General features: G+C 64.4%; 2 protein-coding genes across 2 annotated transcripts in view; one reads left to right on the forward strand and one right to left on the reverse strand.

The window, feature by feature from the left end:
• RECQL5 (RecQ like helicase 5) overlaps positions 1 to 6295 on the forward strand; it is a 29874-nt gene extending 23579 nt beyond the window's left edge. Inside the window, exons 9-20 of the mRNA XM_027974079.3 lie at positions 1760 to 1978; positions 2218 to 2317; positions 2449 to 2485; positions 2607 to 2665; positions 2752 to 2825; positions 3356 to 3449; positions 3680 to 3814; positions 4063 to 4613; positions 4757 to 4847; positions 5044 to 5262; positions 5441 to 5510; positions 5600 to 6295. Of these exons, the coding sequence (XP_027829880.1) occupies positions 1760 to 1978; positions 2218 to 2317; positions 2449 to 2485; positions 2607 to 2665; positions 2752 to 2825; positions 3356 to 3449; positions 3680 to 3814; positions 4063 to 4613; positions 4757 to 4847; positions 5044 to 5262; positions 5441 to 5510; positions 5600 to 5700 (1750 nt within the window). The 3' untranslated portion in view covers positions 5701 to 6295. The remainder of the gene's footprint in view (positions 1 to 1759; positions 1979 to 2217; positions 2318 to 2448; positions 2486 to 2606; positions 2666 to 2751; positions 2826 to 3355; positions 3450 to 3679; positions 3815 to 4062; positions 4614 to 4756; positions 4848 to 5043; positions 5263 to 5440; positions 5511 to 5599) is intronic.
• Positions 6296 to 6297: 2 nt separating this feature from the next.
• MYO15B (myosin XVB) overlaps positions 6298 to 15310 on the reverse strand; it is a 30612-nt gene continuing 21599 nt past the window's right edge. The window contains exons 40-64 of the mRNA XM_042256364.2: positions 15173 to 15263; positions 14840 to 15059; positions 14253 to 14365; positions 13985 to 14044; positions 13168 to 13243; positions 12916 to 13034; positions 12662 to 12780; positions 12436 to 12577; positions 12120 to 12231; positions 11859 to 12016; positions 11307 to 11452; positions 11074 to 11134; positions 10905 to 10977; positions 10466 to 10542; positions 9170 to 9246; positions 8953 to 9068; positions 8766 to 8860; positions 8587 to 8664; positions 8359 to 8455; positions 8019 to 8164; positions 7762 to 7877; positions 7360 to 7505; positions 7115 to 7248; positions 6893 to 7033; positions 6298 to 6723 (exon numbers count right to left, since the gene is read on the reverse strand). Coding sequence (XP_042112298.1) covers positions 6664 to 6723; positions 6893 to 7033; positions 7115 to 7248; positions 7360 to 7505; positions 7762 to 7877; positions 8019 to 8164; positions 8359 to 8455; positions 8587 to 8664; positions 8766 to 8860; positions 8953 to 9068; positions 9170 to 9246; positions 10466 to 10542; positions 10905 to 10977; positions 11074 to 11134; positions 11307 to 11452; positions 11859 to 12016; positions 12120 to 12231; positions 12436 to 12577; positions 12662 to 12780; positions 12916 to 13034; positions 13168 to 13243; positions 13985 to 14044; positions 14253 to 14365; positions 14840 to 15059; positions 15173 to 15263 — 2773 coding nt within the window. The 3' untranslated portion in view covers positions 6298 to 6663. The remainder of the gene's footprint in view (positions 6724 to 6892; positions 7034 to 7114; positions 7249 to 7359; positions 7506 to 7761; positions 7878 to 8018; positions 8165 to 8358; positions 8456 to 8586; positions 8665 to 8765; positions 8861 to 8952; positions 9069 to 9169; positions 9247 to 10465; positions 10543 to 10904; positions 10978 to 11073; positions 11135 to 11306; positions 11453 to 11858; positions 12017 to 12119; positions 12232 to 12435; positions 12578 to 12661; positions 12781 to 12915; positions 13035 to 13167; positions 13244 to 13984; positions 14045 to 14252; positions 14366 to 14839; positions 15060 to 15172; positions 15264 to 15310) is intronic.

The following is a 15310-nucleotide window of genomic DNA, read 5'->3' on the forward strand; positions in this document are numbered from 1 at the left end:
TGGGGGACCCATGTCCCTCAGCCCCCAGTCTGTCCTTCAGGCGACTCCCCAGCAGGCCCCCGTCCTCTCTTCTCCTGGGAAAGAGAGAGGGGGAGCTGCTGGACCACCCAGGCTGTCAGCCCTCTGGCGCGACATCTCGGGGAAGGACTCGGGAGTCCCGAGTGACCGGGGAGTAGCCCAGGCTTAGCCCGTCCCTCGGGAGGTGGCCCCGGAGGAGAGAGGACACTGCTGCTCTTTTCTCGACAGTGTCTGCTGGGGCTGTCTCCACACTCCCGGCCCGGCCAGCAGGGATGGGCTCCACAGAAGCCCAGTGGCCAGCAGGGCCATTTGACATTTGGCTGGTCATGCCACCCCAGCAGACCAGGCGGTGCCCAGAGCAGGACAGGGGCCGACCCTAGCCCGCATCTGCGAGCTGTCAATGGAGCCCTTTGAGTGTGAGCACAAAACGCCAGTGAGTCAGGGCTTGGGGGAGGGTGCGGGGAAGGAAGCCAGGCTTGTGGCCTCACCACTCGGATGCCAGAGTGTCCCAGAGGCCAGGCAGGCGGCATGGACTTGGGCGGCGGGGTGAGCAGCGTGGGTTTGGGTGCGGCTGGGATGGCGCCCTCTGGTGGCCGTGCAGCCAGCCCACCTTTCCTCGGGGCGGTGTTCTCCGAGCTGGCCTGGGGTCTCCGCTCCTCAGCCTGTTCCTTGCAGCCCCAGGCAGTGCTTGTGTTTAAGTCGTGTCCCAGGTAGAGCAGTGGTGCCAGCTCTTCTTGTCTTTGGGATGTAGTACCTGGATGGCCTTGCCTCTGCCCTGGCCTCTCCAGAGGCTTCGCCCACCCTGTGCTGCATGCCTGCTGCAGGGACCATTGTTTGTAATGGCCCGGATGGAGCTGTGCCCTCCCCCCCACCCCCGGTCTCTACATCTGCCCCAGTGATCCACTGGGCCCCCACAGGAGAGACTGCTGGAGGCTGGCACCCCAAGGGGGCTGTGGTGGGTCAGGGCAGAGGAAGATGTGAGGAGGAAGACCACGGCCAAGGCTGTGCTCACCAGTGCCCGGCATGGGGTGCCAGCCCAGAGCTGCCTGGTTCCTGTTCTCAAGCAGTCTCTCGGTTCCGGGCCGTGTACACTGGGTCAGGCAGAGGCTTGTTAGGGACAACAGGGAGGAGTCGCCAGGAGACAGAAGCAGAGCAGAGCACCGAGGTGGGGTAGGGCTACTTCCTGCTGTTCCCTCTCCCACTCAGCAGAGAGTGAGGAGCGGTAATAAGAGCCCTAAGTGCTGAGTGCTGTGGCGCACTCCGCAGCGCTGTCTCAGCTCTTACGCTGCCCAAGGGGCCAGGGCTCTCCTTGTACCATGTTGTAGGCGTGTTATGCTTGAGGTGCCTAAGCTTCATTTCAGGAGGTCAGACGCTTTCCCCAAGGACACAGCCTCAGCTGCAGAGTCAGAGTCTGCACCCAGAGGCGATGCTCCTCCCAGGGCGCCCCACTACCGGAGGATGGAGAGGGTGCCGGGGCCTGGAGCCCAGAGGAGTGCCCCATGGAGAAGCAGAGCGGGTTCGTGCCCTGGCTCCCCTGGGCACATGTGTTACATGGCTTTGAGGAATCTCCTTCAGCTTGTTGTCCTCATCTATAAAATGGGCACCCCACCCAGCCCAGTGATGCCTTGTAAGGCTTGCCTGAGATGCTGGCCACAGTGCCAGACAGCCATGCTCAGGCAGAGTTTGGGGGCTGGGTGAACAAACGCTGGCCCGAGCAGGTCCCTTACCACCCCTGCTCCAGGTGCCGCCATGCTGCTATTGCCAAGTACTTCGGGGACTTGCCCCCCGCCTGCACCAAAGGCTGTGACTGTTGCCAGAACCCTGCAGGTGTGCGGAAGCAGCTGGACGCTTTGGAGCAGAGAAGCAGCTGGAACAAGACCTGCATTGGGCCCTCCCAAGGGAACGGCTATGACCCCGAGCTGTACGAAGGAGGCCGCAGGGGTTACGGGGGCTTTAGCAGGTAAGGGGCCATGAGGCCAGGGCCCCCCAACCCACTAGAAAGAGTCTGGCATTCTCTCCTTGGGGCCAAGGCCAGATCAGAAGTGATGCATGCCCCCGCCCCGAGGGCCACAACTGGGGCCAGGACATCAGCGTTGCCCCCAAGCATCCAGGGCATCAGAGACATCACTGCCCTACCAGACGTGTGATGGGAGGGCAAAGCCCAGACCCAGGATGGCTCACGCCCAGCCTGTCACCTAGGTATGACGAAGGGTCTGGAGGCAGCGGGGACGAGGGCAGAGACGAGGCCCAGAAGCGGGAATGGAATCTCTTCTACCAGAAGCAGATGCGCCTGCGCAAGGTGAAGGGGGCAGGGTTCAGGTGGCTCTGGCTGGCCCCTGTTCACACCCTCTCAGCCCCTCGCTTATGCTAGACTCGGAGCTGTGTTGCTATGGGATAGGATGACTCACAGGACTTCATGTCATCTTCCAGGGCAAAGACCCCAAGACAGAAGAATTCGTACCCCCAGGTCAGTACAGAAACGTCCCCTGGGCTGGTCCCAGGGTGTGGGTGGAGGATAGCTCGTTGGGGGGTCAGGGACGCGAGAGAGCAGGCAGTAGGGTGGAAGGACTCGCCTCTCCTCCCCGCAGATGAGGACTGTCCCCTGAGAGAGGCTGCCAGTAGGAAGATCCCGAGGCTCACTGTGAAGGTAGGAGGTGGGCATCTCCTCACACCTGCCCTCAGGCTCCTCCCCCCACCTGGGACCTGTGTGACCACCTTCCTGCCCTGATGCAGGCCCGTGAGCACTGCCTAGGGCTCTTGGAGGAGGCGCTGAGCAGTAACCACCAGGCCGCAGGTTCCGCTGACGGGTGAGTGTCGTCAGCTCCCCCCCGGCTTGTTTGGGCGTGTGTGCTCTGTCCCTCAGTCGTGTCCAACTTTCTGCGGCCCCATGGACTGTATGTAGCCCACCAGGTTCCTCTATCCATGGGATTCTCCAGGCAAGAATACTGGAGTGGGTTGCTGTTTCGTCCTCCAGGGGATCTTCCCGACCCAGGGATCCAACCCTGCATTCCTGTGTCTCCTGCATTGGCAGGCAGGTTCTCTACCACTGAGCCACCTAGGAAGCCCAGTTTATTTGGGCACCTCTCCCCAAATTGTGACTCATCTTCTTCCCAAGGGGGTGTCGGTCTTCACACAGCCCCACCGGGGGCAGGCTGGGCCCTGACAGGCTGCCAGGAACTGCCGAAGGACAGTAAGCCACAGGGGCCCAGACAGTCCAGGCTGGAATCCCTGTGCCCAAGGCCATTCCCACCAGGCCCTGAAGCCATCTCCAGGGTCCCCTGCAGGAATCACAGGGCTGACCTCAGGCCTGACACCTTAATCCCATTGCTGCCCTCAGACTTGACCTCCAGGCCAAGGCAGTGGAGCTGGAACACGAGACATTCCGCAGTGCCAAGGTGGCCAACCTGTACAAGGCCAGCGTGCTGAAGAAGGTGGGCGCCAGGCAGGGGCGGGGGGGGGGGGGCGGCTTCCCACCCAGGGGGCCACTCATGTAGGGGGAAGCCCGGCTCCCCGCCTTCCCTGGCTGCAGGGATTTCTGGCCAGCCCCGTGGGGCTAGAACTTGTCCAGTGTCCAGTTGCCTGCAAGCGTGAGCCACAGAAGTCGCTAATGGGAAGCCTGGAGCTAGCGGGTGCCAGCCAGGGCGTTTCCCCCCTGCCCCAGGTGGCTGAGATCCACAGAGCCTCGAAGGAGGGGCAGCTGTACTGTGTGGGAGGCAGCACTAGCAGCTGCAGTGCCCAGGCCAAGCCCCCGGAGCCCACCGAGCACGACATCCTGCCTGCCTCCCAGGTATACTCGGTGAGTCTAGCACGCCACCGGCGCCCCGGCCCCTCGCCCTTCATATTAGCACCGTCCTTGCTCCTCCTGGCATCACAGCCCTGACCCTTGCTCTCCCCTGCCCTGGAGCCCCCCCAGCACCTCTCACCAGCCCAACACCCAAGCCTTGGCCTGCCCAGCCTTGCCTTCCCCGGCCCCCGTGGCCACACCTGGACCTGCCAGCGAGTGCTGGAGGGACCTGTGGTCAGCAGCCTCTTTCCTCCTTGCAGCTCAAGCCCAAGCGGGTGGGAGCCGGTTTCCCCAAAGGCTCCTGCCTGTTCCAGACGGCCACAGAGCTGATGGAGAAGACGTGGGTCCCGGAGCAAGAGCCCCGGCCTGAGCAGGGTGGTGAGCAGGGTGGTGAGCAGGGGGCCCCCAGCCGGCCCTGTGACCGCCAGGGTACGGAGTGCGCCGAGCCCCTCCCCGGGCTCCGAGGAGAGGCCCCCGGGAGCGATGCTGTTTGTCAGGGGCCCTCCCCCGAGGAGGAGAGAGGCCCTGCCCGGGGCAGCCCCACCGCCAAGGTCCGGGTCAATAAGAAGCAGCAGCTCCTGGCCGCCGCGGCACTCAAGGACTCTCAGAACATCACCCGGTTCTTCTGCCGAAGGACCAAGAGCCCGCCCCCACTCACTGCAGCCCTAGGGGCAGATAGTACCAGCCCCTCCCGTGATGGGGTGTGGAGACCCCTGATGCTCCCGGAGAAGGGCTCAGGGCAGGAGGATGGAGCCGTGGGGCGTTTGGCTGCCCGCCCCGATACCAAGGAGTGCGCTGAGGAGGGGCCGAGGTGAGCGTGTGGGCAGTCTTGGCATCCCCTTGGCTCCCTGGGCCTCTGCAGTGGGGCTGGCTCCTGCCACGGGCTTCGCAGGGCTGCCCGGGCTGAGGGGGTAGAGGCGACTGGACCCTGATGCCTGCTCCCCCTCCGGCCAGTGCCTGCCCGCTCAGAGACCAGAGGCCCCCCGAAGGCCAGCCCAGCCACACAGAGGAGGCACAGAGAGGCAAGCGGCCCAGACCCCAGCAGGTACCGAGAGGCACGAGGCTGCCATGCTGGAGCCTGCTTGGGGGGCCCCGAGACAGTTGTCTCCACTGTCCACACCCCAGGGCAGATGGGCCGGGCCAGAGGGAGCCAGCGGACGCAGAGGCCCCGTCTTCCAGAAGGAAGGGAGGGGCCCAGAACAGGGGACCCCAGAGTGACCCTCCGCTGTGGCCCTGCCCAGGAGAACCCGGGGAACCAGGCTCAGAAGAGGCCACGTCCCTCAGCCAAGGCCTCCATCCTAGCTGAGGCAAAGGGCAGCGTCTCAGCCAGCAACCAGAGCCCCCCAAGCCCCCAAGGCTCCTGCCAGCTCTCGGCACCCAGCATTTCCCTGAAGGAGGCTGCGAGTGTGGTGGTCAAGTGTCTGACCCCCTTCTACAAGGAGGGCAAGTTTGCATCCAAGGTATGATAGGTGGATGGGCCCTGTTCTCCCCTGAGTCTGGAGCACTGGGGTGCAGACGGAGTGGGGGAAGCGTGAGTCCAGGACAAGAAAGGCGGAAGCCCGCGGCCCCCTCCAGGGTCCGCCTTGCCCTGGGTCCTGGCATGGGTGCTCCTGGCTTCTCCCCACCCTCTCTCTCCAGGAACTGTTTAAAGCCTTCGCCCGCCACCTCTCACACTCACTGACCCAGAACCTCTGTCCGGGAAGAAGCGGTGAGTGTGAGCGGCACCGGCCGGGAGGGACTTGTGGGGGCTCTGCCGGGAGGGGCCTGGCCCTCACGCCCCCTCCCCCCCAAATCTAGCGAGGGAAGAGGCACAGGACGTCATCGAGCAGTTGTTCCGCGGCCGAGCCCGGTGCGAGAGTGAAGCCGACTGGCACGGCCTGTGTGGCCTGCAGAGATGACCGATGGGGTCCGATGGGGCCCGCATTCCTGCCTGCCCCCCAGACTCCAGCGTGGCCCACCCCGGCCTCGCTCAGGACCAGGGAGGGTGGGCGGCCTGCTCCCAGGCTCTCCCCGCTTCCAGCCACACCTCACTTTGGAAATGGGCCCGGACACCTCCCAAAGCGCGGTCAGCCCACCTTTCTTTTTGCTCGCAAAGCCTGAGGCCCTCTTTCTCCTTGCCTGCCTGCCCTCCTGGCCCTCGCAGTTGGGTTTTCTGGGCCAGATCCCCAGGTGAGAAAGGGGCATATGGTGTGGTGGCTGCGAGATGAGCAGAAAGAAAACAGTCCCTCCACCTCTTAAAACACTTTAAACTCAGGGCGAGGCCCAGCAGGCCAAGGCCATGGAGCCGATTCAGGAGGAGCCCCTGCTGCCCTTGGTCCACCCCCACCGCCCTCTCCCCCCACGATGCCGCCTGCAGCCCAGCCCAGAGGCAGAGCTCATGCCAAGAGGGGCAGCAGCCCGCCCTGCCCCTGCTCAGCTCCTGATCAGGAAGGCCGGGTGGGACATCAGCATTTACAGGAGAATAAAGTGTCCAGTTGGACACGCACGCGCGCAGCCCCGTTCTCTCAGGAGTTTTATTTCCTCAGCAGCCGCGCCTCCCAGGTCTGGGCACGTGCTGATATGGGGCCAGGGCCCAGGTGGACATCTCTCCCAGGCTGGGTGACCCCCCCAGACACCCAAGCCGAGTTCCTGCAGTCCCCACCACAGGCCCACCCCAGAGCGAGGCTCGCAGAACTTCCCCAGTTGAAGTCCCTGTGGCAGCCCCACTCTGGGCCATGCTGCAGTGGATTCCAGGACAGCCAGGTGCTGAAGTCCAAACCAGACTGGCCTCACCACACCCAGAGGAGATTGTCGAGGTGAGACATGGGCCGGGGAGGGGTCCCGTCTCCATCTCTGCCCCCGCCTTGGGTGCAGCACGGCCCCTAACTGGAAGGAGGGTTGCCGTCCAGCAGGAAGGTGATGGTGTGCTTCAGCTCCTGGGCCTGTGCAGGTGTGGCACATGAGGGCAGGGCTCCCCTGCCAGCCCCCCGCCTTTGTCCCCCAGCCCCGCCATGCCAGAGCCCTGCGCAGCAGCCTGGGCCCAGGCGGCCGGGCACACCGGGCCTGGGTGAGGCACTTACCACCTTCTCAGGGCACGTGGAGGCCACCCACCTGTGGAAGCTCAAACCAGATGGTCTGGGGGTTGTCGGCTGAGCCGTAGTTGAGTTCCAGGCCAGGGGAGCCCTCTGCCTCCAGTGGGCTCAGCAGGTGGAGCCGCTGCAGGTCCCTCAGGGCAATGGAGCAGCACAGTTCCTGGGGGGCGGGGTCAGTGTCGGGGGGAGCCCAGTGCCCCGAGGGTGCCCAGGCCAGCACGGGGGCAGGAGCCCGGCCCACCTGGGAGCTGGGGTCCATGAGGACGAGGTGCTGGCGGTTCAGCCCCAGGAGGCCGGGGCTGGGCAGGGCCGGATTGCTCACTCGCAGCACCGGGTAGACCGTGTACCCGAAGAGGGGCAGCTCGCTCACGGCCTCTGCAGACGGAGAGCAGGGCTGGTGGAGAAGCTGCTTAGCCCCTCTACCCTTGCCCCTCCTTCCTGGGTGCCCCCTTCCCGCTCCCTGGCCGCCCCCTGCCCCAGACCCACTGATGAAGCTGATCTGCGCTTCCTGGGAGCTGTATCCTTGTAGCTGCCTCAGTTCCCGGCCCATCAGGCTCTTAACGGTGGCCACGTTCATCTGCCATTGCTGCTGCCACTGCTGCTTCCTCGGCAAGTAAGCCAGGAGGTCTTGCCTAGGACACAGCCTGGTCAGGCGAGGCTGGGCAAACAGCTGGTGCTAAATCAATGAACCAGTGGCTACCGTGGGTGAGACCAGGGATCCAGACACATGGATGAGGTGTGGGCCCTGCCCTGGAGGAGTGTGGGGTAGGATGGGGGACAGGTGTACACAGCCCGCTGGGTTAGGGTCATGAAGGGCACCAGTGGCCTTGACTTTGGAGGAGGGGGTAAGGGGGTGACAGGAGGCATGGGGGCTGCGTTCACGCTCACTCTGAGGGGGGCTCCTCCTTGTTCCTGCTGAGCTGCTGCAAGGCAGCCAATCTGGCAAGTCGGGTGTCTTCCTGGGGGCTGAGCCCCAGCTTCCCCTGCAGGTAGTCCCGCAGCACCTGAGCGGGACGGGGGCAGCAAGGGGGTTGCTCCTGAGCCTCAAGCCCACTGCTGGCACCCTCCCTTCTTCTTTGAGGGCAGGGATTCTTGGAGGGCCCCTGCCCAGGCAGCTGAGGCTGGTACTACTGTGTAAGGCAGACCTGGCTGTAGTGGGTGCTGATGTAGGTGGGATTGTCAAAGTGCAGCTGGGTCCCCCAGCCGAGCCGCCGGCTGTGCAGGCTCACGTCCGGACCCCCCAGCACGCTGTTGAGGTACTCCTGGGGCCAGAGGGGCCGCGCCAGCTCACCTGCACCGAGAGTCCAGGTTCCCAACCTGAACAGGCTCACCAGGGCCAGCCCAAGCCCCGCCCACGGCCCGCCCAAGCCCTGCCCACGACCCGCCCACGGCCCGGCCAGCCCCAAGCATGGGAACTGCCTCCCTCAAGGCCACAGCAGTGGAATCCACCCTGACCGTGCTTCCTCCCCAGGCCAGGTGGCTCACTGTCCCCTTTGATGAGGAAGAGGGCAAACTCCTGCACTTCCTGGGGGTCCGTGATGCCCATCTGCCTGCACAACTCCTCCAGCACCTCTGCTGCCACCTAGACATGTGGACAGAGCCGTGATGGGGGTGCTGGGGAAGGAACAGGACTTTGGGGGTAGGGGGGGTTCCCAGATCTGAGACCCACGGCTTCCCGTGTCTCCCCGCCCCCTGCTGTGGCCCTGCACTCACCGTGAAAGTGCGGATATTGGTCTTGTAATCCACACCCCCAGGCAAATGAATTAGGACCAGGTGGACTACTTGTCCTTTCTGCCAGGACAAGCGCAGGGTCAGTGCACCCGTGAAAGAGGCCCCAGCTCCTGCCACCCACTGGGAATCCTGGAAAACTGCCCGGCTTGCACCCCCAGTACCAGGAAGGCCTGCATCTCGCCTGGGGAGGGCAGCCGCCGGCGACCCCCATACTTGACTGTGCGCTGGAGGTGCTCTTGGCTGCTCTGGGCCAGCTCTGCAGAGAGGAGCCAGGCCGGGCTGTGAGCATCTCCCTGCCCCTCCCTGAGCAGCCAAGACCCCAGCCCAGAAGCCCCTCCCTGCCAGCACCTTGGTGAGGACCCCAGTCCTGCAGAAACTTGGTCACGTAGGGCATCAGCGTGTTCGACGGGGGGACGCAGCCCGTGAGGAGGCTGAGGAAGCGCCAGCCTCTCGCGCAGAGTTTCCTGCAGGGCAGAGAGCCTGGGCCTCAGGCTGGCCAGGCCACGGTGCTGTGCTTTCCCTGAGAGGCCCACCCCTGCCCCCTCCACCCCCATCCCCCACTCACGGCCGGGGGTGTCCTGTGACCTGCTTGATGGCCTGGCAGTAAACCTCGTCCCTGAGATCCTCCTTCTCCTGGCAGAACTGTGGGGACAGGAGGGGCAAGGCGGTGGGGCTGGGATGGCGTGGAATCTGAGGTCAGAGAGATCCTGCTAATGGCCACGGGCAGGGGCCAGGTTGGGGTGACAGCGACAGTCCTCTCTCAGGCTTGGTCTCACTCGGCTCAACAGCATCTGTACCGCTGGCCATTCACCAAGTCACCAACTTCACCCGCTTCCAGGCCGAGCTGGGTCCTGTCCTCTTTCTCTGGTCCCTCTGTCCCAGTCATCTCAGCTGACTCCCCTCACCACCGGGACCTCTAGAGGCTGCAGTGCCCTTGGGCCTCTGTCTGCACTCATGACACCCTGGGCCTGCCTCCAGCCCAGACATCTCCCCTGAAGCCCAGACCTTCCACTTGAAGACCGGGACTTCAGACTTCAACAGATTCCACCACAGGCCAGCCCTGCTCCCTCACTCAGGCATCCTTGTGGGAGACCAGCCAGTGCCCTGACCAAAGCCTTGGTGTCATCCTTGGCCGCTCTCTCACACCCCACATGCATTTTATAGCAAACCCTTCCTGCTGCCTCTGGGCCTGAGCCAGCACCATGTCTAACCTAGGATCATGGCACTAACCCTTCCCTTGCCCTTAAACTCGCAGAATCACAGACAGTAGCCAGAGCAAACCCATGAATTGTAAGACACGTCTGTCTTTCAAACTCTCCAGTGCTTTCCCCAATCTTGAAAACGCAGACGTCTTGACAGTGGAGGGCAAGGCCTCCACACTCTGGACCCACCGCCCTTCCCGGTTCTCACTCCACTCCCCCTCACTCGCAGGCACCAGTCTCCTTCCCCCCCCCCCCCAACCCCCCCGGCCCCCACTCACACGCATTGCCCTGAGGCACGCAGGCCTCACTCCCTGGCCTCCTTCAGGCCTCTGCTCCAGGATCACCTTGTCACCAAGCCTGCTGCACCACAGCAGCCCCGCCCCTGCTCTCTCTCTCTCTCCAAGGCACTCTTGGCCCTGGGCATGTTGCATGATGGTTTACCAACCGTCTCCTCTGTAACTAGGTTGTAAGCTCTGTGGGGCCTTGACCAACTTGGCCCAGTTGTCCTGGGCCCAGCATGTAACAGCTGCTCAATGAACATTACTGGATGATTTGAACATGTAAAGGGGATGCCCTGGAGGCCCAGCAGGAAGATCGAGAGGGGCCCCCAGGGCTCACTGTCTCCCCTGCAGCTTCCGGCACGTTCAGCCCGTGCTCACCTTCAGCAGCCCGTAGAGGAGATCCAGCTCGTTCTTGCCCCGCGGCTTGGACTGGTCCCCCATAAACTGCATCAGAGCTGTGGGCAGGACAAGATGCATGGTGAGCCGTGGCTGGTGCCATCGCTACATGGGGCCATCTCGTGCCTTGCTGTCAAGATGCATGGGAGCCAAGCGGGGTGGCAGTCCCAGCCTTACCAGTGAGACAAGGTTCAGGGATGCTGTGGGCCCCAGGGCTACACAGAGCGCATAGTGAGCTGGACCCACCACTGCCTTCCAGCGCAGACCCCATACAAGCCACAACCCCTTGAGCATGAGTAGAAGTGGGGAGGGCCATGTGGCGCAGGAGCCACCAGTGCGCCTCCCTGAGAAGGCAAACTCAAGAAGGCGACTGGACTCCTAGGTCACAGGCACAGGGACCCAAGAGGCTGTGGCCACTCACCCTGGAAGCTCTCCACAGCTTGCCTGTTCGTGTCCTCGTCACTGAAGCTGATGAGCGATTTCTGGATGGGAGCCTGCAGCCAAAGAGGCTGGGCTGTAGGTCTGGGGCCGGCGGGGCAGGGCCAGCGGGCAGGTCCGTGGGCTTGGCTGCCCCCCACCGTCCCCTTTACCTTGCTGTACTGCACCAGGCTGGCCGTGGCCTTCTCAGCATCTCCACTGGTCTGGGCCGGCCTGAGGGGGGATGGGGGAGTACACCCCTGCTTGCTCAGCCCTCCCACCCCCCAATCCCAGGCTGGGTCTAGAGGGTACAGAAAGCCCTGGCTCGGGGGCTTCAAGCAGGGAGGCCCACTTCAGGGGGACTGAGGATGGGCTGGCGCGGGGTGGGGGCAGGAAGGGCACTCACAGGGTCTGGGGTTTCCGGAAGTAGCGCAGGGCAAACTCCTGCATGGTGTAGTCAGAGTCTGTGGGCAGGGCCACATAGGCCACAGAGGGGGACAGGCTGGTGGCCGAGTTGTCACTGCGCGCCTGGCTCCAGGGGTGGGTGGGGAACTTGGAAACACAGGAGACCTGGTGCCACCTAAGGGTCCACTGGCCTGTCCCAAGGCCCTGCCCCAGCCCCCAGCCCCGCCCACCCCAAGAGGAGCAGGCAGAGCAGCTGCAGTGAGCACACCACCAGAAACCAGAAGGTCAAGAGCCATTTATTGAGCATTTTTCAGGCGCCACCGTACTAGGTACCACGAGGGCCGCGTGAGGGGCGGACAGCCCCGCCCTGGCCCGCGGGGAGCTCAGTCTTGCTGCGGAGCAGCAGGGCAAGAAACCAGGAGCGGGCGGAGGGGCGGCACCAGGCCAAGCGCTGCCCGCCAGGCAGGGGGGTGGTCCTTGGCTGCCTGGGGCCACGGAGCCCTTTCCTCGGCTCCTACTGAGGCCTTGCCTCGGCCTCTCCCGTCTTCCTCACCTCCGATGCCCTATCCCACTCTCTGCGCTGCAGCTGACCCTTGTGCCCCTGGCTGCTCCTCTGCTCCGTCGAGAAGAAAGAGTCCGGAGCAGCTGCCGGCTGCACGACGTCAGCAGGGAAGAGTCCGGAGCGGCCGCCCGTGGAGCCGAACTGCCAGCCTAGAGACGCCCAAGGACAGAGCCTCATCCACGCGCCACCCCGCACCATGCCCACTGGAGGCGCCGCCTCATCTGCCTGCCACCCTGCTTGCCCCGCAGATACCTGGCTCCAGGGTGGCCACCGGCAGCAGCTTGATGAGGTCCCCACGTTGGAAGCTGAGGAGGCTGTGGTCATCGGTGATGTAGCTTCGCAGGGCGATGACATAGCCAGAGTCCTGCAGGTGGGCAGGCGGGTGAGGGGCCAGCCTGCTGTGACCCCTTCCTACCTGTCCCCCCTGCCCCCTTGCTGGCCTCACCCTCCACCCAGCGTCCCCGACTCCAGGCAGCTCAAAGGAGCATGGCTGACAGCCCCGAGACCAGCCAAAGCAGACTGGGCAGCAGGCAGCAGTGGTGGAGGCCCCCAGCCAGCCCACACTTGCCTTCTTGAGCTCGCTCAGGAAGAGCTCGACCATGGCCTTGATGGCTCCCGCCCGAGCCGTGTGCAGCACCAGCTGTTCACTCCTCAGCGACAGCTCCAGGGTGGAGCCAGCCGGGCACTCCACGCCCAGCACCTCAGCAAAGCTGCACCCAGGGTGAGGGCATGAGCCGGGGGGCCGTCTCACCAGCCCACCCCTGCCCCCAGCCCCAGCCCTGGCCTCCGCTAACCTGTATGAGCAGAGAGTCTTCAGCTGGTCGGGGTGCAGGCTGGGACCCTGGGTCATCTTGAGCAGTCTCAGCCCCCGGTGGGACACAGCCAGCAGCTGCACGTCGCTGCCGCTCTCGCCCTGCTCGGAAGGCGGTTGGGTCACAGCCCGGCTCCCAGCTCTAGGCCACCGTCCACCCAGCCCGCCCCAGCTCTCATCCTGCTCCCAAGGGATCCAGCTGGCACCCAGCCCGCTGCCATCCCCAGCCTCACTGACCGAGACAGGGAAGATGCGGGAGAAGTAATTGGCCCAGTTGTCCCTGGCGGCCACCACGATGCGCTTCTTGACACCGTCCTCAGCCATGTCCAGTGAGTCCAGGCCCACCTCCAGGTCTCCTGTGGCAGGAAGAGCCCCAGCCTGTCCCCAGGCTCCTTCACAGTGGGGACCCCAGGGTTTACTCCCTCCCTCTGGACAGGCCCAACCCCCGTCACCCAGCTCTCTGAGCCTCCTGCAGTCCCTGGACCCTACCCAGCAAGTCTTTCATCTTGCGCCTCTCGTCCTGGGAGATACGGATGCAGGACTCAGCAAAGGTGTCCCTTAGGATCTGGGGGGCAAGCCAGGCAGTCACCACCCTGTCCTGAGGCCTCAGCGCAACCCAGATGCAGCCATGCACGGAGGGAAAGCTACAGAGCCCCGTGGGCGCGACACTGAGGGACGCAGGGGCTTCCAAGCTCAGGGCCGTGTCCACCCAGAGCTCCCACCTGCCCCCCCAGCTGCCTGCACTAGTCGAGCTGCTATCCCTCCTTCAGCTAAGCCTCCCTGAAAGAACAGACCTGGGGGAGGAGGGGTGCTGTAGAACTGGGGGGAGCAAACCCGAGCCTCTGGGAGCATCCACAGGTGGCAGGCAGGCGCCGGCAAGCACCTGCTTGTGCCTGGCCTGTGCTGGGTGCTGCATACGCTTCATTTTGAATCCTCGTTATAAGTCAAAAAGGGGTTTCCCTGGTGGCTCAAACAGTAAAGAGTCTGCCTGCAATGCGGAAGACCCGGGTTCGATTTCTGGGTTGGGAAGATCCCCCGGAGGAGGGCATGGCAACCCACTCCAGTGTTCTTGCCTTGGAGAATCCCATGGACAGCGGAGCCTGGCAGGCCATGGAGTTACAAAGAATTGGACAGGACTGAGAGACTAACACACAGAAGTCAAAAACGGTCCTCATTCGGAAGGATGTTGTGAGGAATAAATAAAGGAAGGCAGGGCTTGAAGCATGCCAGCGCCCCACGGTGGTAACCTGGCCAGGGGTGGGGAGCGCGGTCTGTCTGCACATACCCCTGCGGGGCGGGTGCTCACCTGCTCACAGAGGAGCCTGAGGCAGTAGGGGTGGCCGAAGTTCTCCCGGGGGTAGAACACCTGGATGGGGGCACGGGAGACGGAGAGTGGCTGGGGTGGTCCCCCGCCAGCCTGGCTCCCACCCCACCTCGCCTCCTGGGCTCAGACGAAACCAGGCCAGGAGGTGGGCAGTAGGGAGCCGACGCTGGGGTCCCAGGCTGGCTCCTCCACAGCCTGTGCCCCGCCCCCCACCCAGAGTGGCTGGGTTGAAGCCCACCCTGGTGCCCACCTCCTTGCGCAGGAACAGCCTCCAGGGGGCGCTGGCGTAGGAGAAGCACACGCTGCCGGAGGGCACGAGCAGCTGGGTGGAGACCCCCTCATCCCCCATGGGCTCCACCAAGCCTGGCAGATGGAGGGGCCGAAGAGCATTGGGTGTGGACCTGCCTGGGGGCATGGGGTGATGGGGGCACAGGCAGAGAAGACCCTCCTCCCCAGAGCCCCGCAAGCCGGGCCAGCTTCACTTCTGTCGCCTCCCTCCCACTCGCCGTCCCAACTCCCGCCTCCAGCTGTCCCAGACGTGCGTGGGGCCTCCCTGACCACATCAGCAGGGCCACTAAATTCCTGCCGGGGCCAACGCCCTGTGTGTGACAGTCCGTCTGTGCCAGACAGGCCCCGGGGGTGCCCCGGCCCTGCCCCCCGCGGGAACGCGGAAGCTGGGGCTTCTCGCCCACGGCTCCAAAGTCCAGAAGCCCAAGCCGCTGACCTCGGCGCTGTGAGCTCAGAGAGGTCTTTGGAAATCCCCCCCCCCTACCGCGCCCCCTCAAAGCCCACCACGCCCCCCCAAAGCCCACCGCACAGGAATGTGGGGTTCCTTACTGCGGGACTCAGCTGGAGGGCTCGCTGGCTCCCAGGGTGGAGGCAGTGGAGGTGCTGGCGGAGGGGGCAGTTTCTGGGCAGTGGGTGGGTTCTGGCCAAACAGCTCTTGAAGGGGCCCCTGCTTCTCCTTGATGGAGCTGGAGGGCATCAGCCGTGGTCGGGCCCTGGGTCGAGGGGCCACGGGTGGTGGTGGGGCCTTCCCTGGGCTGGGGGACAGCGTCTGGGGAGGAAGGGAACACACAGAGGCTGTGACTCAGGGCCAAGTTCACCCCGGGGAGCCTCAGGAGGATTCCAGAATGGAGCGGCCATGCTCTGGACCAGAGGGCACCTCACCTGAGGGGGCGAGGAGGCACCATTGATCCCCAGCTTAGCCAGAGCCTCATCCTTAGGGTTGTTTTTCTTTAGAAAACTTTGGGGGGGCTTCCTGAAAGAAGGAAGAGGTCATGAGTTCACAGGGTGACTCTCTGGGGA

Source organism: Ovis aries, chromosome 11 (genome assembly GCF_016772045.2).
Source record: "Ovis aries strain OAR_USU_Benz2616 breed Rambouillet chromosome 11, ARS-UI_Ramb_v3.0, whole genome shotgun sequence".
In the NCBI taxonomy this organism is placed as follows: domain Eukaryota; kingdom Metazoa; phylum Chordata; class Mammalia; order Artiodactyla; family Bovidae; genus Ovis; species Ovis aries.